This window comes from Convolutriloba macropyga, chromosome 1, assembly GCF_964194025.1.
Source record: "Convolutriloba macropyga chromosome 1, txConMacr16.3, whole genome shotgun sequence".
NCBI classification, from domain to species: Eukaryota; Metazoa; Xenacoelomorpha; order Acoela; family Convolutidae; genus Convolutriloba; species Convolutriloba macropyga.
This window is the reverse complement of record NC_134468.1, coordinates 38034243-38060716: the sequence shown is the minus strand read 5'-3', so window position 1 is coordinate 38060716 and position 26474 is coordinate 38034243. Positions and strand designations below refer to the sequence as shown.

Genomic DNA, 26474 nt, shown 5'->3' with positions numbered 1-26474 from the left:
TGTTGCAGGTGAGCCTTCACATGTTCCACGCCCTGATGTCCACATGGTGCGCCTTTTCAATCAACAACCTTGCAATTCTGCTCCTGCTATGGAGAACGAGGGGATGTTTCGCACTGTAGGTTAAAGGTGCCTTGTTGAGTCTTCCTCCTACCCTCAAGAGTCCGTCGTCATCTAGAAAGGGAGTGAAGGGCATCAGCTTGTCTCCTTTCTCAAGATTGTCTCCCTTCAACAGTGCAGAAATTGTTCCTGAGAACAACTCGTTTTGGGACATTTTGATGAGGTAGTTCCTTGCCCCGTTCTCATCTGATGCAAAATTGTCAGTGTTGGAGGTCCCAAGTGATTCGTTTTGTCTTCTTGTTCGGAGTTTTGCCTTGAAGCGTCTTCTTGCCTGGAACAGCATTCTAGTAGAGTTGAGTAGTCGACTCCATGTTGAAAATTTTTCAACCTCAATGACCGGCGTCTGAAGATGTGTCGCTTGTGTAGCGCATATGTGGGGATCATTGTCCTCTGCAAAATTCCAGGAGTCTTGAGGTGTGTTTAGAAAGTCTGGTGGTTGAAGCCACAGATTTGGTATGTCTGATGGGGTGAGGCCTCGTGTGCCGTGGTCAGCGGGATTCATCTTTCCAGGGATGTGTCTCCAATTGTCCGGGTTGGAATTCTCATGAATTTTGGTCAATCTGTTGGCAATGTACATCTTCTGTCTTTGCTTGGATTGTATCCATCCAAGTGTAGCAGTGCTATCTGTCCAAAAATGTTTTGAGGTTATGGTTGTTGTCATCTCGCTCTCAGAGAACCCAGCCAGCTCTGCTCCAAGTGTTGCTGCTTCCAATTCCAGTTTTGGAATGCTCAACTGCTTGATTGGTGCCACCTTTGATCTGCTGATCACATATTGTGATGTGCAAGATCCATCGGCGTTGGTTGTCCTCACATAAACTATGGCAGCAATTGCACTCATTGAGGCATCAGTGAATGTGTGAAGTTGATGGGTCCCATTGGTGTTGGGAATCAAGCATCTAGGAATTTGGATTGAAGTCATGCTGTCGAGCTCATCCATCCACTCCTGTAGTTCTTGCTGGTAGCAGTCTGACACAGGTTGATCCCAGTTTCTTCCCTCTTTAATGATTCTTTGGAGAATGCATCTAATTCTGATGGCAAAGGGTGAAATCAGTCCGACTGGGTCGAACAGAGATGCTGCCATTGAAAGCACCTTTCTTTGAGTCATCTGTTGTCCTGTGTAGAGAAGCTTCGGTTTTGCAAACATCAACTTGTCAGTTTTGGGGTCCCACGTCTGACCAAGGATTCTTTGGGCTTTCATTTCTGCCTTGTCTTCTTCCAGTAGGTTTTCTAATGTGGCTGGTCTGTTGCTCAGGAACTTTGTCAGATTAAATCCTCCTGTTAGCAAAACAGTTTTGATCTCATCTGCACTTCTGCGGGCCTCCTCTTCACTAGGGTAGGTCTGCATGAAATCATCCATGTAGAACTGTTGCATGATTGATGTGTAGGCCTCTGGGTGTTCTTGTTTGTGGTCATTTGCACACTTCTGCAGAACAAAGATCGCACAAGAAGGTGAGCATGTGGCTCCAAAAATGAGTCGATTGTATTTGAAGATCTTTTCACTGCCACCCTCTGTCCACAAAAAACGGAGATAGTCCTGGTCTTGTGGTTGGATGCCAATTTGCATGAACATTGCCTCGATGTCAGCTGTGATTGCCACTGAGTACTGCCTGAAGCGGAGAAGAAGGCCATGCAAGTTGCAGAGTAGATCCGGCCCTGTCAGCAATGCATCATTGAGTGAGATTCCCTTATATTTGGAAGCAGCGTTTGTGACTCTGCGGATTTTGTCTGGTTTTTGTTTGTTGATCACTGGGTGATGGGGAAGGTACCAGACAGAGTGTCTGGAACTGGAGTGTGCAGTTGTGATGTAGTTTTAATCCAAATCTTTTTTGATTGTTTCCTCGTATCGGTCTCTCAAGTTTGTGTCCCTCTCCAGTCTCTGCTGCAGAGCGTGCCACTGAACTTTGGCCATGAAGTAGTTGTTAGGCAGTGTGATGTCTTTCTTCCATGGTAGTCCAATCTGGTATCTGTCACCAATGTGTTTTATGGTATCATTGAGGATGGACAGAGCTTCTTTGTCATCTGCAGACTGTCCCTTCGTAGAACACTGATTGAAGTTCACTCCTTCAATTGTCCAGAAGAGTTGGAGAAGATCTTCATCTGGATCGTCTTGTCGTCTCCTGATATGATTGAAAAGTGTTATGCTTGTGCTGTTTGACTGTCCGACCCTCTTCTGCGTGTACCTCTGAGGAATGGGCCCTGTCAGTGTCCAGCCAAGCAGAGTGTTGACTCCGTATGGGGTGCCAGTGGGTCCTGTTGTGAACTGTCTGGGAACCGTTGCTGTGAATGCATCTGCTCCAATCAGAATTCCGATCCGGTGGTCTCTGATTGTTGGAAATCTTATGTTCTGGAGGTGAGAGTGGTCTCTGCAGATCTCATTCAACATTTCAATTTGAACTCTGGGCATTCAAAACTCCTCCATTGCTGTTGCGTACACAGGGATTTTGATCACAGGACAAATGCTGCACAAAGCCCCTATGCCGATCATGACATCTGCTGTTTTAACTGAGTGTTCACCGTGAAGTGAAGCTAGTGGTAGGGTTATGTCTTTCGGTTGTTGAACTTGAAGTGCATCAGCAACCTTCTTTGTTATTTGAGTGTTGTCACTGCCACTGTCCAACAAAGCGTAGGTTTCAATGCAAAGATCTCTGTTGAAAAGTGTTACTGGTATCGCTTGCAATTGTATCTGCGGTCTGATTGATGAAGTTTCCTGTTGGTTGCTGCAAGTGTAGTTTTGTTGCGGAGTAGTTGCCTGCTGTTGGGCTAGAGTGCGCTGATTGCTACTCTGCTGTCTGTCGTCGTTGTTCTGCGCGTTGATCGGCTGAGGGTGAAAACCATTTTTGTTCCAGATGCCCCTGTGAGAAGTGCTGCTATTAGATCCACATTGTCTGTTCATGTTTCCATTCTGTTGGTTGTAGTTTGTACTCGTTTGCTGCCTTGGGTTTTCATTATTAAAGTTACGTCCATAGTTTGACTGGTTTTGGTTTGTTTGGTTTCTGAAGGTATTATGTTGTGAGCTTTGATTCCAGTTCCCACATGGTTGTGCATTTTGTTGCTGATGCCTTGCATCAGTCCTATGGAGTGTTGAGTGATGGAAGCCATTGCATCTGTCCACAAGGCACCTTGTTTTCGATTGGCAGAGACCCTTTTCGTGAGCTCTTAGACAGTTAGGGCAGAGATTGAACCTCCTCACACAACCCTGTCGGTCATATACTGACTTTTCCAAGTATTCGGGACAACGACCAAGGTTGTGGTTCTGTGAGCAGAGTTGACATGACACATCTGGTGGCCCCCTTCTAGAAAAAGTGTTCACTCTGGTTCCGTTGTGGGGAGATGTCCTCGCACGCCTCAGCGTAGGAGTCAATCCAATCAGCAAAGTGGGTAAGGCTAGGTTGCAGCAAGCCTTGGCACCTTGTGTGTTGATTCCATCTGATTATCATGTTAGGGTTCAGTTTGTCTCTGGCCATTCTCAAGACAGCTGACGACTTCAAATCAGCTTCAAAGTTGTGAAGCCTGAATGTTTGTACCAGTCTCCTCAAGAAAGATGAAAAGCTCACGAAAGTGTTTGGTTCGTCCAGTCTGGGTTTCGCCCACTTCTCCAATTGATCCAGGTATGCAGCGACAATGTGCTGTGGTTTGCCAAACTTTCTGGTCAGTTCAGCGATGGCTTCATGGTAGTAGTCCCCATTGTAGGAGTAGCCACTTATGGAATCCCTTGCTTTATGTGTTGCAGAGTTTTGGAGTTATGTCATTTTTTGGGCGTCTGAAAGGCCACTGTTGTTGTGAATGGTTGCTTTGAAGAAACTGAACCACTGATGCCATTTCAGAAGATCACCTGTGAAATTGTCAATTGAAATCTTGGGCAAACTCAATGTGTTCTGTATCATCAGTGCTTGGTGTTGCAACCAGTCTGGTGTGAAACTCGGAAAGCCATTATATAGATTGTTGTTATAGCCGTTGTTATTTGGTCCATCAGGCCCGCTGAAATTGTTCAGTGGAAGTTGATTAATTTGCGGTGTGTACCTATGGCTTATTGTCGGAGCAGCTTGGTTACTGTTGTGAAAAGAACATGGTTGTTGCAAATGCCCAGCTCTGCCGTCCTCATCCTCATGTCGGTTCTGTCCCTGAACATTGTTCTCTTCTCTCGATCGTTCTTCTGTTCTCAGTGCCCCTGTGAGAAATTCCCGGTTCCTTCCTCTCTCTTCAATGTTCAGAACGGGTTGAGAATTATCAGGGTCTTCTGATTCGGACGAGTCAGCGTTGTTACTTTCCTGATTGTTGCGGCTTGCGAAATGATGTTTCATTGCTCTATTGCGTAAAGGGTACTGTTTTCTTAATAGATTAGGGGAAGGCGCTGCTGATGTGTTGAAAACGGATTCAGTGTCACTTGCACCTGTTCTGTGTGCTTTTGCTCTCTGTTTGCATTTCAGCATGGTTATGTTTCTTTCGGCAGATTCATTAGCAAGTGCTGTCAACTCTTCACTTGTCAGCTGTAGCTTCATGAGTTCATTGCAACTTCTGTCTAACTGCTCTTTTTGAGACCTCAAGAGTTCCATAGTTTCACGTAGTATGCTTAGACCTTCGTTACTATTGCTTTGTTCTTCGAAGAGGTCTTTTACTGCGTTCCACTCTATCACTTTCAACTGAAGTTGTTGCGTTAGGCTGTTCTTTGCTGCTGATGATGCTTTGGACTTGTTTGGCGTATTGATTGTTTTAGAAGACTTTTCTTATTTTACAGAGTTTATACTGCACTGTTACTGCACTAAGTTTCCTTGTAACAGCCCTATTTTATCTTTTGTTTTGTTAAAACCTATTATTTAAATGAGGCTGTTGCTTACTGTGCTTAGCTAATGTTTTTTGCCTAATGTTTGTTTGCTATGTTTTTTGCTTGTCGCTATCACTAATCAGTGATATTTGATACAGATCTGATGCTAATCAGAAGTTGTATAGAGTTAATCCTTTTCACTAATCAGTGAAGTTATTACAAACTTAGATAAATGTGATGTTTATTTCGTTGCATTTTAGTTTTTCGAGCGCGACTGAAAGAACCCTAACCTGTGGTGGCTAACTTTTGACTATTGTGTGTGTCTACTGACACTGGTGGGGGGATAACTTCACGTTCCTATAAACCTTAAGGTAACAAGGGCATACCAGGCCTTGCAACTAATCCTAAGTTAATGTGTGTGTTAGTGGTGCTTTCAAATTTCACCTAGAGGAGGACCTACTCCATTCAGAACTAATGCGGAAAGATACTATATTGATCCAACGATAACTAGACGCCTATTAAAATCCAACTTTCGAAATGAAGACTTTCAATTCTGCAAGTAAGGCTAGCCCATCTGTCGTGACTAGGCATCCCACGCAAGCATCCTTCTCAGGAGAACTCTCAAATCAGTCTTCACTTCTAGAGCCAGATTAAAAATCAGTTGGATCTTTTGTGATTGTGATGTTTTTGATTAAAACATGTGAAGTTATCAAACCAGAGTTTAAATGTGCTAAGTGTCAAATGTCTAAGTTCCCCCCTATAAAATCAAAAATTCCCCAGTCTGAGTCGAGCAAGTTTCAAAGGTCCTTTTTTGACCCTAGGATACGCCAGAAATGTTTATGCTCTTCGGCCTAAGTCTTGCATACCAAGACAACTTTTCATTAATATTTGTATTTCTGAAAGTCGCAACCATAGTAGCAAATCAACCTCTATAAATACATCATAATTCGCGCCATTGGCACACAAGTTGTGGTTAAAAACGGGAAATCCCTTACTATAAATAATATTGAAAATGAATGTCAAACACTTCTGACTTCTTCAATAAAATCAACTTAAATAAATAGCTTCAATGGAAATAGGTTGGGGGAATGGAAATCAGGAAATGAATGGGTTTGGAGGACGAAAGTGTAGGTGGGGGAGGAAAATGAGGGTGTGGGGGGATAAAATATAAAGGAACTTGGTTCCTTTACAGATATTATGTGACTTTTTCAGATTGTTTAGATGTGTGTTTAATGGAGTCTAGCTCGGCTACTAGTAGCCATCAATCATCACAGCCTGGAGCCTCATCTGCTCCTAATGCCGAGACTTCAGCCAAAACCGTGATTGACGAAAACTTCTCGGCTATAGAATTTCTGAAAGAGTTCAGCAAATTCCCCGAGCAAGAGTATGAAATGGATTTTGCAGATAAACTGTTCAGACGCTTGGTCATATCGCAAGACTTCACGCGTCTTAAAGACCAGGAATTCTTATTTGTTCTCTCAGGATTGCATACATTTATCGAAAGAGTTATATGCTCAAAAGAGCGCATGATTTCTCTAGAAGATGCTTGTTTTAAACTCATAATGTCCTACAAGTACTTTACCGGCAAAACGTTTTTCACTGACAAAACTATGCAGAATATATTTACTGGATTTGTAATGTATCTGACGTGCCTCAGCTCGGAAAGACTTTGCGATGTTTTTGAGGAGCCATTCTTGCGACCACATATCATGATTCCAGCTATCAGTGATCTTTTGAAACGTCAGAAATGTGGAAAAGATTTACGCTTTTTCACCAATCCCAAATTGATGACTCGTGTGAATAAGAAAAAGATTGATAAATGCATCGTCGAGGTTGTTAAATACTTAGAGAAGAATTTCAATCTCATTGAAAAATACATGGAGCGTCATAAAGACGCCGATTTATTATTTCAAATGCAGATAATTACATTATTCAAGCGGCTGCTCACTTATGAGCCCGACAAAGTCGCATCATGGCTTGTTGATTTCTGCCCTAAATTTGTTAAGAATTTGGGACAAGATATAGACTACAACATTTTAGTGGCCAGAGCTGTCACCAAGCTAATAAATGTTGCACATGCAAAGCCAGAATTAATACAGATGATATGCAATGGGTGTAGTGAATTATTCAGACTGATTATTAGGAAGTTCACTTGGAAATCGAAGTATACATTTGTGTCGTACGATGATAAACAGAATCACGAGATAGAAATCAATCCTGAACTGTTCTGTGTTTTTGTGTCATGTTCGTACTCGTGTTGTAATTTGCCAGCATGTGGAGATGAATATCTGGCATTGGTCAATACCCGACTGGAAAAGCTGAACAACGAAGCCCTTATGAAGATGCTCACTGATAATGATGCGTGCTTAGTTGAGTTTCTTCTCCGAAACTTAACATTTGTTGCAACTAAAACATTCAAGCCGACTGTTGGACGTTTACTTCCAATTCACCCAAACGAAGCGCACAAAGAGTTTCTTATTAGCACATCATGGTCAACTCAACTGATGATTGACTTCTTGATAGGAGACGAAACGCGCTTCCTCGAATACTTCATCAAGTTCCTGAAATACCATGAGCAGAACTGTAATTTAGTTGAGCTAACCAACCAATCTTGTTGTTTTGCCTCGCATTTTGAGGAGCTTCAACAAAAGTTGCGTAGGATGAGCGAGAAGAAGCTGATACCATACAACATAGATCCGTTACTTAACAGACTGACAAAAGTATTGACTGTATGTTCAAAACAGGAGGGCTCCCCAGTGCTAACTCTGCATAACGATTGGCTTGATTCGCAGGCTGATGTGACTGCGGTTAACTTGAAAGCGGACAAGTCGATGTCAGAAGTGTTGCTAGGAGGAGATACCTGGATACCAAATGAAGATCAACCGGGGACATCCTCCGGAATGAAGATTAATGATACAATGACTACCATGAATACCGCAACTCAACTTCTAACTGACTACTCGGATGCTGTTTCTGGTTATGGTTCTGTATCCTCGCAAGATCCAACCAGCCGAACCGCAACTTATCAAAAAGGCCTAGAGAGAAAAACATCTAACGATGCGCTGGAAACTTCCAAGTCGCTGTGCCTGCTTCAAAGCGATTCACAGAATCCAGAGCCAAGTTTGGTTGAAAGTGGAACCTGTCAGTCCGCATACTCGACCTTACCATTCTCAGAGCTCAGCGATCAGCATTGATGAAAAAATCAAGAGAAGTATATAATTCACATTGATGCTAATTTTAAAGTAATGTATGGTATTGAGAAATGTTTAACATTATATCTGGCTAGAGAAAATCTTGATCTGATTTGCTTTAAGTGCCAAGGCTAGTCAAAAGACACCATTTTTGATATCATACTGAAAATTCTCTTACTCAATATTTCAACATTTAGGTTCTTCAAGAATTCTTATTGCTTACAAAGGACACTTGGTCAAGTAGCAAACGCTAAACAAGTGGGGAAGGGTTTTCAGGACGTATCGCATTTTCTGAAAAAGCCTTATTTTGTTTTCGAAGAATTTCACGAGGCAAATAAATAAGAGGGCTCACGGGAGTTTTCGTGACACAGAGTTTAGCATAGGGAAGAAAAAATGTTAAAAAAAATTGAAGTTGAAATTTTTTTAACATTGAAACAAGGAAGACTGGCAAGAAAGATGGGCCATTGAAACAAGGAATATAGGCCATTGAAATAAGGAAGATAGGCCATTGACACAAGGAAGATTGGCGCAGAAAAGGGTCATTTGTCATAATAAAAAATGGTCCGTTAGTTGATTTTCTATCATATCCATTTTAAGCATTTTCAATTAAAACAGCCTTTTTGTGTTCAGCTAGACCAACTCGGCATAATTGCGTTTACCATTTTAATCGTTTTTGAAAAATAATTTTGATCAAAGAGAATGAAATTTTAGCCCTGGATTCGTTACTTAGCAGTTCATCACTTTCAAAGCAAAAAGTTTTCGTGAAAATTTATAGTTGCTTATCATTTTTCTTTAAATTAATTGTGTAATACCCTAAATAATTTTGGGTAATATTTTTAAAAAATGTTTTTATATGATAAACTTATATTATATATATATATATATATATATATATATATATATATATATATATATATATATATATATATATTTGTTCTTCTATGTACAGCCTTTATTTTGTGTGTAATATTTTGCTCATAAACAACCTCAATGTTCCAACCAAAAAACATTTCCTCTCCTATCTATCAGTGTTTTGACTATACAGTTTTATAACGATAATATACATTTGCCTTCTTTATTTGTTCATTGCAACATCAGCTAGAAATTATTTAAAAGGCTGAGCGAATGAGACTGAATAATCACCAGCTGTAGTAAAATCATATCTTCTCTTAGCTGAGTGAAACAAAAGATCTTTTATAGGTACATGGAACTGTCGGAATTCTTTGGCCGCTCCCGTGTCAACAGCTGCACTTATCCTGAAAGTAGGATATTTTTTACCTTGAAACAGGCTATTAGTTAGTGGCGACTGTTATACTCAAAAGTGAACTTCATTGATAAATTTTGATCATTGTTCAAAAAGCTCCTTGACAAATCACATCTGACGAACGGATTTCATGAAGTAGAATTATCAGTGTAAATGGTTGGTTGTGGTCCACATGAGTTTGAGACGTCCGCTGCAATTCGTTCCGTCGTCGTAAATGAACAACTACTTGTTTTTGTTTTCCTCGGCCTTACCATCACACGAAGAAGTTGTTGCAACTTGCTCTTGTGATAACCAGAAAGAATTAGAGTCAACAATCAGATGTATGAAAATAAGCTGGTTTTTAGATGACTTAAAAGTGATACATTTTATCAAATGTTTATGCCTCTCACCTACAATTACTTTCATCAACTTCAACGCCCTCGAAGTGTGAGCCACCAACTTGCCGAAAACAACTCACGAAGGAGAAGTTGTGCAGGTGACCTTCAGATGATAGTGGAGTTCCTTAGAAAGAGACTACAGTAGATGAAAAAAGTGATCATCAAATTCTGAGCATTTAAACAGAAATTAGGTGAACTAAAACAAATAGCCAGTGGTGCTATTTATCTTTATTCCATCTAGTGCTATTCCTTTGCTGTAGAGTAATAGTTAGGGACGCACTGTAATTGTTAGCTTTTGTGCACGCGCAAATCTCTGGATAAGAAGAGGACTATTTCGAAAACCTTTTGCGAGGATTTGCTGTTTCAGTAATAAACAACAAACGACAGCCTAACTTTCTACAACAACCTCCTTGATGCAGCCCTCAGATTTGTTAGAACCCTAGCACTAGCCACGCGAGCAGTTTTGGATGACTCTTTCACCGTACTAAGAGACCAATTTGTTAACCAAGGTTTGAAAGAATATTGATTTTAAAGCTCAAAAACTAATTGCTCTGACCGAAAGGCAGACACGGCTGAAAAGTGTCATGAATCTTCAAACGAAAGTGCTAAAAGCATGCCCTGAGCCAAATCTAACAGCTGTAGCATCTTTAGCTTTAGCAGGATTTATCCAGTGACTGTTGCCGCTGGTCAAACAAGGTTTAATAGAGAATTTGAAGCCCGAGATGCACGACTGCAAGCAGCTTAAGATTTCAAGAACGATCAAAAGGATTTTCATAAGCAATGCCCGCATGGCTGCGATCAAAGTTTTTGGATAGCCAGCCAACACACCAGTCCACGATTTATGTACTTTTGTATGGCAACAAACGGCTATACGAGAGGTGTCGAAAAGAAGAGGGCTTCAATAAAGTGATTTAAACAGTTAGCGACAACCCAGTTATTGACCTCACTAAAATAACAGAACAACAGTCAAAAGCGAAAAGACGCCGAGACTTAACTAAAAAATCGAATAGTCACCTAACTAATTCATCTATTCAGCCTTTGCAAAACCGAGCACCATACCAGTTGCAGACGTTTCCACAATACTGAACATAGTACCAGTGGTACCAGGGCTTCAATCGATCGCCGTGGCAAAATAGAGAACAATTTTCTAATGCATCTGCAAATTTCTGTCCGAGAGTCCAACAAAACATATATCGACCATATGGAAAGAACTATTCGAGTTTTTTGAAAAAAAACCGATCAGCTCAAATATCTTATGTGTAACTAAATTTTCACCACTTATATCTTCCTGAGCCCGTTTTCATACAGAAGCGTGTGCAAACGTCACTTAGCTTCGAAACGTACTTATCCAGCAATGTAATACAACACCAAATTGTCCAGTGTCAAAGTAGTGGGAGATGCAATAAATGAGAGTAAAACTTGAATTTGGATTCGAGTCCAAACTGGTACATAAACATAAAACTGGCACAAAAAAATTCTTAGAAATTAAAACAGCAAGTTCAATAATACTGTAATCCCTTTTTGTGAAGCATGTCATCAGTATTTTACCAGCATAAAACACGGCAAATGGATGAATTGATTATCAATAACAAATAATAAAGTAAAACCTTACCTGAACCAAGTACGTTGGTGCAGTAAAAACTACCTCAATAAATAGACCTTTGCAACAGGTGCAGAAATTATGATCCAATGCACCCTTGCTAACGAAACAAGTGACATGTGAACAGCCAGTGGAGTAGCTACTCCTAATGAAAGCCTGGAAAAAATTGAATGTTGGCTTTGAACTTTGACTAAGTACAGTCGCGAAAAGGAAATATATTAATGATCGCTGCACCTGGCCACGCTATCACGATGCACCAATGAAATATTGTTGGAAAGTTTTCAGTGCTGACACTAGAACAAGCAGATAAACTGATATCAATTGATCTGCAATTAACTGCATTGGCGCGGCGGAGAAAGCCAAATGCAACAATTACAGAAATAAACCAACTGATTGAAGACGAATCAAGAAGAGGAAAAACATTGCCAACTAGACCACAGAATAGCACACTCTTTCCAACCCCAAAGCTTGTGAAGAGCCGGAAACTCCTTGACCATTGCAGAGACAGAATTGAATCTATCAATATTTCAACTGATCGAATCTTTGTCTCAATTTTTTAGCAAGATTCAGTTCCATAAGATGAACAACTTTAACTAATGTCAGAGATGTTGCTTAAGTTTCTTGGCATATTCGCAAAGCATAGGTTCAACAACACAGAATTGAAAATTAATTTATACCCCGAGTACGATTGCCTTCATACGTACAAGGCCCTCCGTCTCCTATCCATTTAACTTGTCCATGTGGAACTTGCATCGAAAAGTCATGTTTTTATTAGGCCTTAGACAAATCAATTACCCAAACGACTTCAAAAACTTCTGTTTTCAAGTATAACAGATGCCATGTTTCTTTTTGCGAGAAAAATTTTGTTTTCTAATCTTGAATACTCGGAGGCATACAACTGCGTTCAGATGGCTTGTGACAACTCAGTGCAGTTTTTTCAATTCAACTTGTCACAAACCTATGCCTACCATTTTTCAGCCCAATGTCTAAGCAAGTAACAAGGTTTAGCTCTTTTTTTCGACACTTGGACTTGTGTTTTGCAACAAACCGTTGTGCACCATTCATGAACAATGTTAGCTCTGCTTTCGGAATATTTGATGTGCCGATACAGATACCGATAAGGCGCTATACCCACAGCGAGATTGCGGAGTACGGTTCACACCGTCACCTAGTAAATACATATCACCTTCTTTAACAAAACTTTGCCAGGCGTACTTGCAACACCAGAAAACGGAAATTAAAGAAAATTTAAATAGAAAACTAGGAAAGACATGACCCCTAAGTAGAAATAAAGAAAGACCAAATCAGAGCATTAGAAGTATATCTAAAGGCACGAAAAGAAAACAAAAAAACATCAATCATGCAGCAATCACAACTACAACTCTTTAAGTTTGCTGGCAAACTTTCGTATGCACTCAACTCATGCACTTGTTGCTTATCAGATGACCTCAAAGAAGACCACAGAAAAGCTGGGGAATCAAATTTTAAACAAAATCTTCCCTAAAATAGAGTAACGAAAATGAGCAAAATCCTGGCTCTTAATTACAAGTGTTTTTTCGGACCTATCCAACAATGAATATTATTAAAACTACCAGTTACGGCCTCAAGATTTTGCATGGATCATGTTCATTTTTGAACAGCATGTTCCCCTGTTCAAAATTTTGTAAAATGGTCCTAACAGTAAAGTTAGCTGTATAGGAACACTTAGAACTACTTTTTACGGCCTAAGCTTGGAGAGAAACGTCATCTAATTGGTCAGAAAAATACTTTTAGTAGCCTTTTCCAATCCACATCCCTAACTAACTCAAAGGAAAATTGGAAATATCTCGAAGTTAATCTCTCCTAATTGAACATAGGTTTGGTTGATACCGCTGACGATTGAATTCTCTACGTAGCTTAAAAAAGTTGCAGTAACCGCTAGAAAATTTGTTCAAAAATTAACAATCATGCTTTGACATAAACAGCTCACTACCTCAATAGCAGCTACGTAAAATTGACGCCGCTTATTCCATTAATATACATATAAACTCAATGCAGAACCGAGTAAACACAGCAATTGTTTCAATTGAAGTTTGTTAAATTCGAAACAAATTAGCAAGTCAAATAAGTTTTTTTTGTTTTTTACCTCCAACTAGTCGGCGTTTAAAAGTATTCGTTAGCCAAATTCATACACCACAAGCATAACCTTCCATTTTAATGCCGCAGTCTCGCTCATGCACTCTAAATTCGATCGTGCAGATGCTTAATAATGTAGCAATGGATAGCAAGTAGTCAAAAACAACGTCTAAATTGGTGAATAATAAAGATGCGAAAATTAATTAACGCCAGTCATTGTGACAAATTTTGTCCTGATGCATCAGCAGCCTGTTCTGACATCTTAAAAAGTTTGGCTGTTGCTCGCTGTATGAATAACAAGAACAGACCTAAGGAAACAAAACAATTGTTCTTTTTCATTGTAATTTAATTGAAATCAATTTAAATACTGAGGGCCTTTATACGCACAAGGCCCTCAGACTCCTATCCATTTGATTTATCCATGTGGATTTTGCTTTAAAGTAATTTTGCGGAATAATTACCGCCATATCTCAGTCGCTTTTCAGTTGTCCGTTTTTCGCCCATCGAAAAGTCATGTTTTTATAGGCCTTAGACAAATCAATTACCCAAACGACTACAAAAACTTCTGTTTTCAAGTATAACAGATGCCATGTATCTTGCGAGAAAAATTTTGTTTTCCAAACTTGAATACTCGGAGGCATACAACTGCGTTCAGATGGCTTGTGACAACTCAGTGCAGTTTTTTCAATTCAACTTGTCACAAACCTATGCCTACTTGTGTTTTGCAACAAACCGTTGTGCACCATTCATGGACAATATTAGCTCTGCTGTCGGAATATTTGATGAGCCGATACAGACACCGTTAAGGCGCTTTATCCACAGCGAGGTTGCGGAGTACGGTTCACACCGTCACCTAGCAAATACATATCACCTTCTTTAACAAATCTTTGCCAGGCGTACTTGCAACACCAGAAAACGGAAATTAAAGAAAATTTAAATAGAAAACTAGGGAAGACAAGACCACTAAGTAGAAATAAAGAAAGATAAAATTCATGAAAGCATCAAAATCTTCAGGCAAAAACTTTCAACACCAAATCCGAGCATTAAAAGTATATCTAAAGGCACGAAAAGAAAACAAAAAAAAACATATCAATTCAATCATGCAGCAATCACAACTACAACTCTTTAAGTTTGCTGGCAAACTTTCTTATGAAATCAACTCAATCGCTTGTTGCTTATCAGATGACCTCAAAGAAGACCACAGAAAAGCTGGGGAATCAAATTTTCAACAAACTCTTCCCTAAAATAGAGTAACGAAAATGAGCTAAATCCTGGCTGTTAATTACAAGTGTTTTTTTATGGACCTATCAAACAATGAATATTATTAAAACTACCAGTTACGGCCTCAAGATTTTGCATGGATCATGTTCATTTTTGAACAGCATGTTCCCGTGTTCAAAATTTTGTAAAATGGTCCTAACAATAAAGTTAGCTGTATAGGAACACTTAGAACTACTTTTTATGGCCTAAGCATGGAGAGAAAGGTCAACTAATTGGTCAGAAAAATACTTTTGGTAGACTTTTCCAATCCACATCCCTAACTAACTCAAAGGAAAATTGAAAATATCTCGAAGTTAAACTCTCCTAATTGAACATAGGTTTGGTTGATACCGCTGACGATTGAATTCTCTACGTTGCTTAAAAAAGTTGCAGTAACTGCTAGAAAATCTGTTCAAAAATTAACAATCGAGCTTTGACATAAACAGATCACTACCTCAATAGCAGCTACGTAAAGTTGACGCCGCTTATCCAATTAGTATACATATAAACTCAATGCAGAACCGAGTAAACACAGCAATTGTTTCAATTGAAGTTCGTTAAATTTGATACAAATTAGCAAGTCAAATAAGTTGTTTGGTTTTTTACCTCCAACTAGTCGGCGTTTGAAAGTATTCTTTAACCAAATACATACACTAAAATCGTAACCATCCATTTTAATTGCCGCAGTCTAGCTCATGCACTCTTAATTAAATCGTACAGATGCTGATTAATGTAGCAATGGATAGCAAGTAGTCAAAAACAGAATCTAATTTGGTGAATAATAAAAATGCGAAAGTTAACTAACGTTAGTCATGGTGACAAACTTTGTCCTGGTGCATCAGGAGCCTGTTCTGACATCCTAAAAATATTGGCTGTTGCTCCTGTATGAATAAAGAGAACAGACCTAAGGAAACAAAACAATTGTTCTTCTTCATTGTAATTTAATGAATACTCCTTTTCTCAATGCAGTCTTCTTTTCCTGTTTTCCCCTGACTTCCCTTTTCCTGACCTCTTCTTCGTTCTTCTTTTTAGCCCTTCTTCAAACACCCCTCGCTGATCTCTCGACTCCAAAAATCTCCCGGGTCTCCCTCCGAACCTTTTTACTATCATCATATCCGTTTCGTCCCGACCCAAACCAAAGCTGTAAAACCTTTTTACACTATCGTTACCTCCTGATTTCTTTCTTTGCTCTCTGCCATCCCGCCATCACTGATGACCCCTTTGAAGACAACACCGCATTTGCCTATAAACTTGGCTGCTCATTTTGCCTATAAACTGGCCGTCTACCGATTGAAGTAATCACTTACCTAGCCATCAGTTTTTGCATTCAAAAATAATTTTTCCTAAAACAGATCCGCAATTTGCTCGTACCCCGCTTTTTCCACGAGCCCCTCTGTGAACCACTGACCTAATCCATGCATTTCCGCCACTGCCGACACTTGCAAATTCTCCGTTCTACTAAAGTCCACCATATTACAAAGACGAACAAAATTCCAAACGGCCTCAGAAATTCTATTCTGGACACTACAGCTGATTTGAATGTCCCATCTACAACCCATTCCATGTCTCCTCAAATAGCCACCCAATACCTCCAAATCCTTACACCGCTTGAAAATACCCGGAAACCCATCTTATAACTTGAAGACCTCCTGACCTTCAACCAACACCGGGACCTGAAGTACTCACCTCCAACAATTCCCCCGACCTCCATCCTGTATCCCGTTCAACAAACACTTCCATGTACGCTTCCTAACTTCGGACACCGTTGCAATTCTCCACCCTATACACCTCCACGCCCCCTCAACACCAATCTCCTCAACATACTCGTTCATCCTTCAATCTAATAATGGCACACATCAATAAACACGCCAAAACATAAATATGAACGCACAATCAAACATCGGCATTTTCGAGCTTGCCTTATGCAATTTTAATAAAAAACACCATGCAACTATTCATGTTAACACTCATAAATATAGATTAAAACAATCAGACTAGTAAAGTGTTAACTCAAACACGTAATTTTCAGATCAAACCACCAACATATTAACAATGCACACGCAAATAAAACTAAAGTAAAACAACTCAAATTAACAGAAAAACAACACTTAAGATTAGTTAAAAAACCAAAGCAACAAGTAATGACTATCAACAGAACAAGTAATAACTCATGAAGACCAGCAGTAAACGAAAACAGATCATAATTACAAGACTCCAGTACACATAGTTACTCATCATCATCATCATCATCACTTCGCACGCCATCACACACTGGTTCTTCTCTGCACACAATAGTCCCCTGCTCATACTCCCATTTTCAGAACAACATGAGTTTTTTCTAAAAGTTTTGGCAACACAGTCTATCTCTGAAAGTTGTAAACGCAATGCAACCACGAACACTTCGATTTCAAGAAACTTCTTTTTGATAGACAGATTGGCTGCTCTTTGGTCTTAAAGCAACAAAAATAACAATAAATCCAGTTGAAAAGAACACGAATTAACGCATTTTTTAATTTTTCAATATAATTTAATGAGTATTTACCCTTTTTAAATGGAAGATGCTCCTTTTTTCCTGACTTCTCTTTACCTTAAGAAGATGCTCCTAACTGTTCTTGCATTTCACAGCTTCCTCAGACCTCTCTCATCTCCCGACTCGCTCAATAGTTCCTTCGCATCTCCCTCTAAAATTCCAATCATTGTAGTGCCATATTCATCCCGTCCCGAGCTGTAATATTTTTTTTCACTAACATTTAACTTATTGTTTTCACCCTTTGCTCCCTTCCAGCCCGCAATCACTGATGGCCCCTTTGAAGTCAACACCGCATGTAACCATAAACTTAACTGAACTTTTCCACCTACAAATTGCGTCCAAAATACTCTTCTCAGCCTTTGCTATGATTCCGTTTCCCACCAGAGCTTTGCTGGTGATCCGGTTTCCACCTGTTTTCCCCAAGTCCAAAGCCTCGATTGGCGGGTCCCCGCTGTTTCCACGTACCCCTCTGTGAACCACTGTCCTATTCCATATATTCCGGCCACTGCAGACAGCCTCAAATGCCCGGGTCCTAAAGTCCACGTGACGGCACCCAAAAATCTAAGCGACATCCGTAAATCTGAAGACTCCAACCGATTTCAATGACTCATCTGCAACCCGTGTCATGTCTCCCTAATAACCACACGACCACTCCAAAAATCCTTATACCGCTCCAACTTACCCAAAACCTATCTTCAAACTTGCCCCACTGTTAACACCGCACCCTAAATTACTCGACCTACAAAACTCCCCGTACCTCCATCGCGTATCCTTTTCAGCTAGCTACCTCATATACGCGATCCCTCCCCCAACACCTCCACCCTTCCTCGCCCTCTCTTCTTTCACGCCTCTTCTCCACCAAACTGACTACCCGCATCAAACTCAATTTTGAACACAAAATTAAATTTGCCCATTTTCTAACATGCGTCTTGCCGTATAGATAAAATACCATGCAAATATTCATGCTAAGACACAGAAACAGAATAAAACGAACAAGTTAGTAAAGTGTTAACTTAAACAAGTAATTGTTTACTAAACAAACAAACCAAAATTTAATCAAGAGAAATGTGAATAAAATAAAACTTAACTAAAAGAACTTTAGTTAACAGAAGAACCACACCTAATGTTTCAGTAAGAAAATAGCAAACCTCAGTATTCATTCATTTTAATCAACTCAACACTTCCCTCCTCCTCGGCCTCCTCCAACTCCTCTCAGTTCTTTGATCGAAAATCGACAATAATAACTGAGGAAGGTACGCAGTAAACAAACTAAATCAATCCATCCTCCCCATCCTGACTTCCCACATCACAAACCGGCTCCTCCTCTGGCCAAACTTTACTCACCTCCACATAACTCCCATTTGCACAAAGTCGTATAACAAATTTCTTAAAAGCTTTGCTAAATTTCCAAAACAAAAACGGTGCTGAAACAAAAATTATCCGGCATTTGGCACCAATAATTTTGTTACTAGAGAGTGTACCCAATCATTTTCAAATTCCCAATCAATTTCAAAGTGCGAAAATTTAGCTCCTTGGTACTCTCTTTCGATTTAGGATACATCTTGTATGTTTGAACAAGATTTTGACGATTATTTATCTAACGAAATACTCTTCCATGAAAATGCGAAAGCTTCTTTAGCAAAAAAATTGTTATTGTTGGTTTCGTTACCATTTTTTCACTAAAATTTCAATGCGAAAGAGGCAAGCGAAGAAACTTTGCAAAATTTTTCGGTTATGTGAAAAGTCTACCATCGATTTTAGCATTAGTTTTCCGCCTACTTGTTTCCTCACAAATCCATACATCAAGTGAACGAATCAATCTATCTGGCTCATGGACAAAATGCAAAGTGAAACTTGGGAAGCCAAAGTGAAACGCGCGATTAATTACAGAGTTCTTTTAAGAATACAGTAGAACAATGCAGCTATTGACCGCTTAAATGATCACGCTTCACTCTTGGCAGTCTGTGTTCTAGAATTTGCTTCTTTATCTGTGCTCTATGCAGATATAAAAAGTTGTAGATCTGCGCTTTATGACTTCAACATCAACATCTTAATTTCGATTCCACTTGTTGGACCAAAGACTTCCATGCCGTTGGTACCTCGAGAGTCGCTTCTGGGCATCTCAACTCTGTGTACAATGGACAGAAGATCGCATCAAACCGCTTAATTTGAGCCAGACCGATGCAAGGTCTTTTTTCATTGCAAGGTCTACTAGCTTTGGCAATCCCCGTAGCGTCAACCAAACATCATTCAACTTTTACTAATCAGTGATACCAGTGCCACAGAAAGATCAAGTAGTGCTCCAATGGCTCTTAGAAGGAAAATTCCTCGCTCTATCACAGGAATGATTGGAAATGACAGTCATGACTACCGCTGTTAAGAAACTTCCTTGGAACTCCTCTATACCGCATTTGCTATCGGAAAATGGAAATAAACTGTGCCCAGTCGTCCTGTTTGGCAACTTTACTCGTTCACTCGGCTATAACAGTCCTAAAACTCTGTGACTCAGTTTTTCAGAGCAGCAAATGAAAACCGGGGTACCACATTGTTTAGTTTTAGGGCCTTGCTGTTCAACTATTATTGCTGTAAGTCTACTATCATTTCCATGCAGATACTTGGGTCTGGTTTGTCTAAAAAGAAGCGGTAACTTGAGAGGCCTGTTAATGAGCACGTTACCGAGATTTATTGGCGACAAATTACAACCGAGTACTAAAAAAACAGTTATGGAAGTATTAATTTTTGTGCTGATCTCTAACTTCTTGTCGATTCCAGTTTGTCGAATAATATAAAACTTCTTGGCTGTAATTTTGATGATAAAATTCTTCCATGCAAATATTTCAGTTGCTTCAACCTGCTACGACATGTTACAGCAAATTTTCTCTCAGAGGTTCAGTTGATAAGGATGTGTTGGTTGAGCAGATGAAATAAATGATTGTTTTAAATAAATGAATGGAATTTTGAAACTGACTATAATTTGGTTTACCGGCTATTCTTACGTAGAAGCTACAACGGATGACGAGTTGTATCTGAAGACCTTCAATTAGAACACTAACGACAGGGTTCATCGAGCAACTCCAAATATGTGTTCTTTTCTGTGCAAAGATGTGTTCTTTTCACAGTACTTATTTTCGTTATGTTTCAGTAGAGATAGCGCTTTTTGTGGCCAATATTCTCAAGTTTCTCGGCAGGATTAATTTCGAGGTTAAAAACTCAACTTTTTAAAGTTTCATTCTCCAAAAATAAGTAGTTCATATTTTCATGTTTTTTTTCTCAGTAGTTTGTAGAGTTGTTTAATCTTTGAAGGCTGTCGAGAATCAGTTCTACTGGAGAGTATGATACTATCCTTTACTCGTGCTCCTCGCACTATTGTGTCACTCGTTCGCGCTCTATGAAACTCTAGGCTCTTGTCAGATTCTTAAGTACTCTCTTAGTCGGTCTGCGCAATTTATAACAACTATTGTCGTCGCCCTTTTTGTTGGTAGTAGAATTGCTAATTGTTGTATCGCAATGCTGGGGGTCTTGAACGTACCGTGGAGAAAACGGTATAACGAGGACCTTTCTTCTGATGTGTGCTCATCTTGATGACATTCAACCGTCTTCCACATTCCACCGTCATTCATTCCACCGGGCTAACACATGTGGCGAAGTCCCTGCATTGCGCTCTGGCGATCACCCAACTTGATCTCACCTCCTGCTCTACTTTATCGTTCATTCTGCACCCTTACCCGTTGTGTGTGCAGCGCACTCATACTTTCTCTTCTGCTGAGATTTTATACTCCTCTGCCCTGTGGCGATTTTACTCAACCCTTTGTTGCTACTTCGTCTACCTTCTTGCTCCACAAACGAACGCAAGAACGATGCCGCTTCTTGTTTTCTGGTGTGCTGTCCTCTCTGGTCTACTCTACTGTGTCAAGCTCACACCATAAGTCTGTCCTGTTCTTCTGGTTGATGATAAAAGAGAGACAAAGGGGTGAGAAATTTGAAATTTAAGTTGTGGTTTGCGTGCAAATGGTATCCTTCAATAAAATACTTTCTTTTATGATCATTTTTCAACCTGTGACACTCATGCCTAGAGGTGCAAACTTTAAGCCAATCAAGACATTGTAATCTGAACCGTTGCATTTTACGTGTTTACTCTTTTCATAGTGTACAGTTTGAATCTCCAAGCATAAATCATCCAAGCATATTGATACAAAACCAGTTTCATTATAAATCTTTCAATTAAGTTTGTTCAAAAGTTTGGGAAAACCTGTTGTTTGTCAATCAGTGCGTTTGGATGCATTGCAAATTTTTTTATTTCCTTGGTTTATTGATTTTGGCAGCTCTACTGATTTCGCGCTCTAATTTTGCTCATTTTCAGAAAAGCGTCGTGGATTAAAGGTAATCATCAACATTAAATGGGTCTTGACGTGGCAATGGTCACAATACAAGGGTCTTTTGCATGCTAGTTTTTCATGTCTGCGTTTGCAACTACATGTAATGGTGATGCCTCTTTTGATGACTTTCCGCTGATATATTGTGAGCTTGAGCTCGGGTCAATTGAAAGTGTTCAGCAGCAAAATTGACCTCGAGGTTATTAGTTTTAGGGATTTAATTATATTTTGTGTAATACTAGCTCTTTCCATATTTTTAAACCTTTGTTGAGACCTTGCCGGTTATATGTTCAACCAAATGTCTGTTGACCAAGATAAAACAATCAGACAAATTATCAATTGTAGAATTTTGAATTTATGTCGTTAGAAGGTTTCTAGCTGAGGAATGACTAGCGCCCAAAACTCTCTCGATTTCCGAAGGTTTATTCGGTGGGTAGTCTATTTGCTAAAACTGATCTCTTTTGTCCTCAGTTGCTCTCTGCGGCCGTTCAAAAGTTCAGTTGATTAAATGAATTAACAATCAAAAATAAGTAACAAGCCAAAGTAACAATTACAACAGCAAGAATTATTCTCCAATACCATTAAATAATCAACCGAAAATGTAGATATATAAATTCAAAAGTTATATACAACAAATAATGGATGCACACTTCTAGAAACTTTCATCAACTCAATTCCCAGCTTCTGAGAAGTTTTGTCAGTTTCTGAAAAGTATTCCTAACTATTTTCAGTTCTATTTTTTAAGTTATCTCTAATTCTGTGTTTCCGTCTTATAAAAATCTAAAAGTCCAATTTTGATTACAAATTGTCTCACAGTCCAACTGGTCTTGACAAAAATTAATCGAGCTCAACTTATAATTTTTTTCTCCTTAATCTAGAACCAACTGCTCTGTATACTCTTTTTCTCTGTGCCTCGGGGTTTTCGTTTTCTACTCTCAATAACTTAGATGCAACGCCTTCTGCCACTTGGCATTAGAAATCGTTACCTGTGTGAACAAACTAATGTCATTACGCCTCTTTGTTCTACTCGATCTCTTTGGGGGATGGTGTGATAGCTAGCTGCATTAATTTCTTTACTTTCGCTCTTTTGGGAACGCTCTTCCGAAGATGAAATCAATGCTCATTGGTCAAGGAAACGAGTCACGCTACTCTACTCCTCCCTATATCACGAGTTATAAAAATTCGTTAACACAAATACCAATCCGCCTACTAAATACAAAACGTCAAATACTTTGCATTCTATGAGCTCCTCACTATTGTACTGAAGAAACGAATCACTTAATTTTTGAACCAATTAGAAGCCAAAGTCCAAAAATACTCCCCTGCCACATACCAAATTCAGCAAAAGTAATCTGATATTATAGAGCACTCAAATAATCAAGGTTGTCATGCTGCGATCACCATTTGCAAGAAAACATGTTTTTAAGCCAAAGAAGTATTTGCGAATGTCGCAATTTAACCCGTGCGTTTCCGAACTTTCCCTAACGTCCCCTGAATGTTTCGAGATATTCAGTTCCAATGTACCAAACATTCCGTTTCAAAAATGATAATAATATTGATCTGCTAACAAAGATTTTCTAGTTGGGTTAAATGGCGACATATTTCTCATTGGGCCAAACACCAATTAGTTACTTCTATCAAAACAAAACATCTATAGTGGCCTTTGTCTATCCCTAAATATTCTTAAAATGTCAACCTGTAAAAAGTTTCTAACAGTAGTTTCAATTTCCGCCATGACCCTAATTTCGACATGAATGCCCTCCTGAAATCTCGCCTGTTGGTTTCAGAATGGAGTGGGTAACTTAGAGTCTCACTTCCCATTGTTCGTTATCTTTTGAATACTTGGAAGTATCCATGGAAGAGTTCATTTATGAGATCTGGGTAATCCGAAATTTATGTCGACATAGGGAGTGGGCGTTGACTTAGCCTATAATTTTCATCTTTTGGGATATAATGTTCTATATGCTTTTGTTCATACAATTTCCGACAAGTTTTCGTTTTTCAGGAGTCATGGTGTTTCCTTATGTTGTTTCCCAAATTTCGCTATAGTGCAATACAAGTAGTAGACAGTGTCTGAAATACATCCTTATTTAAATTTGTTATCCAGTCTGAACTGTATGTGGTATTTGGAAAATACAATATGCCGATATAACCTTTAAAACTTAATAACCTCCGTGTTCTTAGATTTTCCATGGAAAAAACCTTTGATTGACAGCATCCTGGGATTTAAAATCTACTTCTATCAGAAGGACATGCTGCCTCGGGCTCTCATCCTGATTTTTGTCAACTTTCAATGAATAGTTTAGAAGTTTTATGAGTTAAGCGTTTTCCCGGTTTTCCTTGGAGAGTGACCCGGGAAAGACGATTTAAGCCTGTTTTTTGTTTGATTTGTAATTAAGGTATTTGGGGTTGCAATTCCTGCGATTTCTAGGAGATGACAACGGCGCTAAGTATGACTTCCTCTCACCTTGACCTAACTCATTTTGGGCACTTATAGCTCGGGTTCAATTTTTCATATTGAAAAATACTCCCTAATAAAGTCCTATTGAAATCACTATTTCTGTCCGCTCCCAAATTTTGATGTCGAGAGAACTTTTTCCTCAGAAGGGGTGCTGAGCGAATTCGATTAATTCAATATTTTTTGAAAAATTTTCTAAGTTCGTAGTCATTTTTAACAAACTCTAGACTAGCTCTCATTCATTCTTCTTTGCTACTATTCTTAATACCATACTTTTAATACAGCTCAGTTTTGATTCACTTTTTTATATACCAAACTATAATCTTCTCTTTTTATTTAAACGGTGTTTTCTTTTCATAATTCATTCGGTTTCGCTTCGTTTATCCATGGATCAAACCGAATATAATCAAATTTCAGCCTACTATCTTAATAAGACCATTCCTAATACGTGTATCGACAATTTATCCCGGAACGCTTTCGTTCGTAGGTCGAAACGCTAACATTTTTTTGATGGCGTTCTTCAAAAGAACAGAAGATCTGTTGTTTCCCCCTCAGCGGCAATGGAAAATTTTGAAACACATTCACGATGTAATTCTTGACCATCAAGGCGCGGGAAAAGCATAAGAAAGTTTTGCCGCTGAACGTTACGACATTTACGAGTTGCGGGATATATGCCGCTCTCACTTCGTTTGTACTGTATGCGCCTATCAACGTGTTGTTACTATCGAGGTTAAGCGAATGGCTCAAATAAGTGAGAAGCGGATAACAGTTTGTCGGTCATAAGGTTGGGTATTAGAGATGCTCCTTCAATAGATCTACCAAAGGAACTGATTGACGTGAAATTTTGCGCGACTAACCGTTATAATTGTTTCTTTGCCTGCATTAGTACACGACTTACAGGGTCAATCAATAATTTCGAAGCACTCGTGGCGTTGGAGTTAGCTCGGGAGGGTTACCTCAAGAAGTGGTACAACAGGTACTACTTTCCGTGTATAGATCTTAATCAGGGCCTCAAACAACGCAATATTCTAACTATCGACATGTTTGCTCTGGCTAAGACCATGGGAGTGCATGTTTTTGAGCACGATGCAGACCATGGGATTTGGGGTTATTATGCTGGCAGTAACCGGAGGTGCAAAGATGGCGCAATTTATACTGGGTTCGAAACGCGCAAGGATAACGAGGCTCACTCTATGCTTGTCGTGGATGCCTTGAATAAACCCAAGGAACCAAAACCCAGGATTCGTCGCTATTGAGGCTACCCGGTTTTCGTGACCGTAAGTGTAATTAGCCCTACTTAGACTTTTTGCCGTTTCTTAACAATGGGGTCGTCTTTTTGTTTATTAGCTTTGAATAGATCTTGTTCATTAATCGAAGATGCTTTTGTTCACTGTTAATTAGCGTTTGATTAGTTGCATTGATAAAGTATAATAACCTCTAGCTTCTGTTGCTTTAAAACGCAATTTAATTAACAAAAAAATCGTTCGTATCAAGTGCTTTCATGTCTTTGTAAGTATCTTTGTTTTACTTCGTCATTTGATTGATTTGCAAAATTATATATTCTTCATCATTATTTTTCAACTTTGTTTGTATTGATGTTTTTCGTTCAAGCGGTCAGTTTTTGAACATTTTTGTCGTCCTTGACCTTACCGGTTATATGTTAACCAAATTTTTGTTAACTAATTCAATCAGAGACTAAGTATCAATAATTTTTAAATTTAATAATGGCGTTCTTTTGTTTTTTTTACTGTTCTAGTCAGGGACTAAAACCGTAAAGACTTTAAGCTAACCTTCATTGTTTTAATTTGAATTTGAAATTACCCACTAGGATGATTTCGTCCAATTAACAGGACAAAATGAACAAAACCATCCTTAATTTTTGAGGAAATCTCTCACTGAATACTGAAAAGACATTGATTTGGAAAAGTGGTAAAATAGTGGGTCAATTTTGGTGGGTAGGAATGTTTTTCTGATAAAGAAAAGAGAAATGTACATTTAGAGCTGTTGTGGCCACTTTCAAGTAGTTGAAGAGGTGTCGATTTTGTTGAAAGTGAAGGTAAAGAGAACGCGCATTACCAGTTTTGCGCAGAACTCGGTACTACAATTGCTTGGCGCCTTTCCGTTTTGTAAGATCTTTTGTTGGTATTGCTACTCAGGTAGCAGAAAGGAAAACAAAGCTGATTTAAAATTAAAAAATAAGTGAAGCAGTTGATGTGGTAGTAGTCGATGAAAGTTGCCAAGCTATTCTGAAAAGACTGTTTTTTTTGTTATTCTGCACAGCTTTTTTTTGAAAAAGACAGCATCTATGGGGCAGCGCTTGACAGAATTGTTTAATTGCTTGCCAAGACTAATTTTACGCGGGCGGAATTAGTAGCAGGGCATTTATCGTAGACTTGCTGGATAGCTTAATCTTTGAGGAGGCTGAAT

The 26474-nt window shown here is 39.1% G+C and overlaps 3 protein-coding genes across 3 annotated transcripts in view; 2 read left to right on the top strand and 1 right to left on the bottom strand.

The window, feature by feature from the left end:
• LOC142338501 (CAAX prenyl protease 1 homolog) overlaps positions 1 to 26474 on the top strand; it is a 447656-nt gene that overhangs the window by 128316 nt on the left and 292866 nt on the right. The gene's annotated exons all lie outside the window — the stretch shown is intronic.
• Positions 17 to 1687, bottom strand: LOC142340125 (uncharacterized). The gene has a single exon (XM_075390620.1). The coding sequence runs from the start codon at positions 1685 to 1687 to the stop codon at positions 17 to 19; it is 1671 nt and encodes a 556-aa protein (XP_075246735.1).
• LOC142348684 (uncharacterized) lies at positions 6054 to 8279 on the top strand. The gene has a single exon (XM_075400133.1). It carries the CDS (start codon positions 6112 to 6114, stop codon positions 8071 to 8073), a length of 1962 nt encoding a protein of 653 aa, XP_075256248.1. The 5' UTR covers positions 6054 to 6111; the 3' UTR covers positions 8074 to 8279.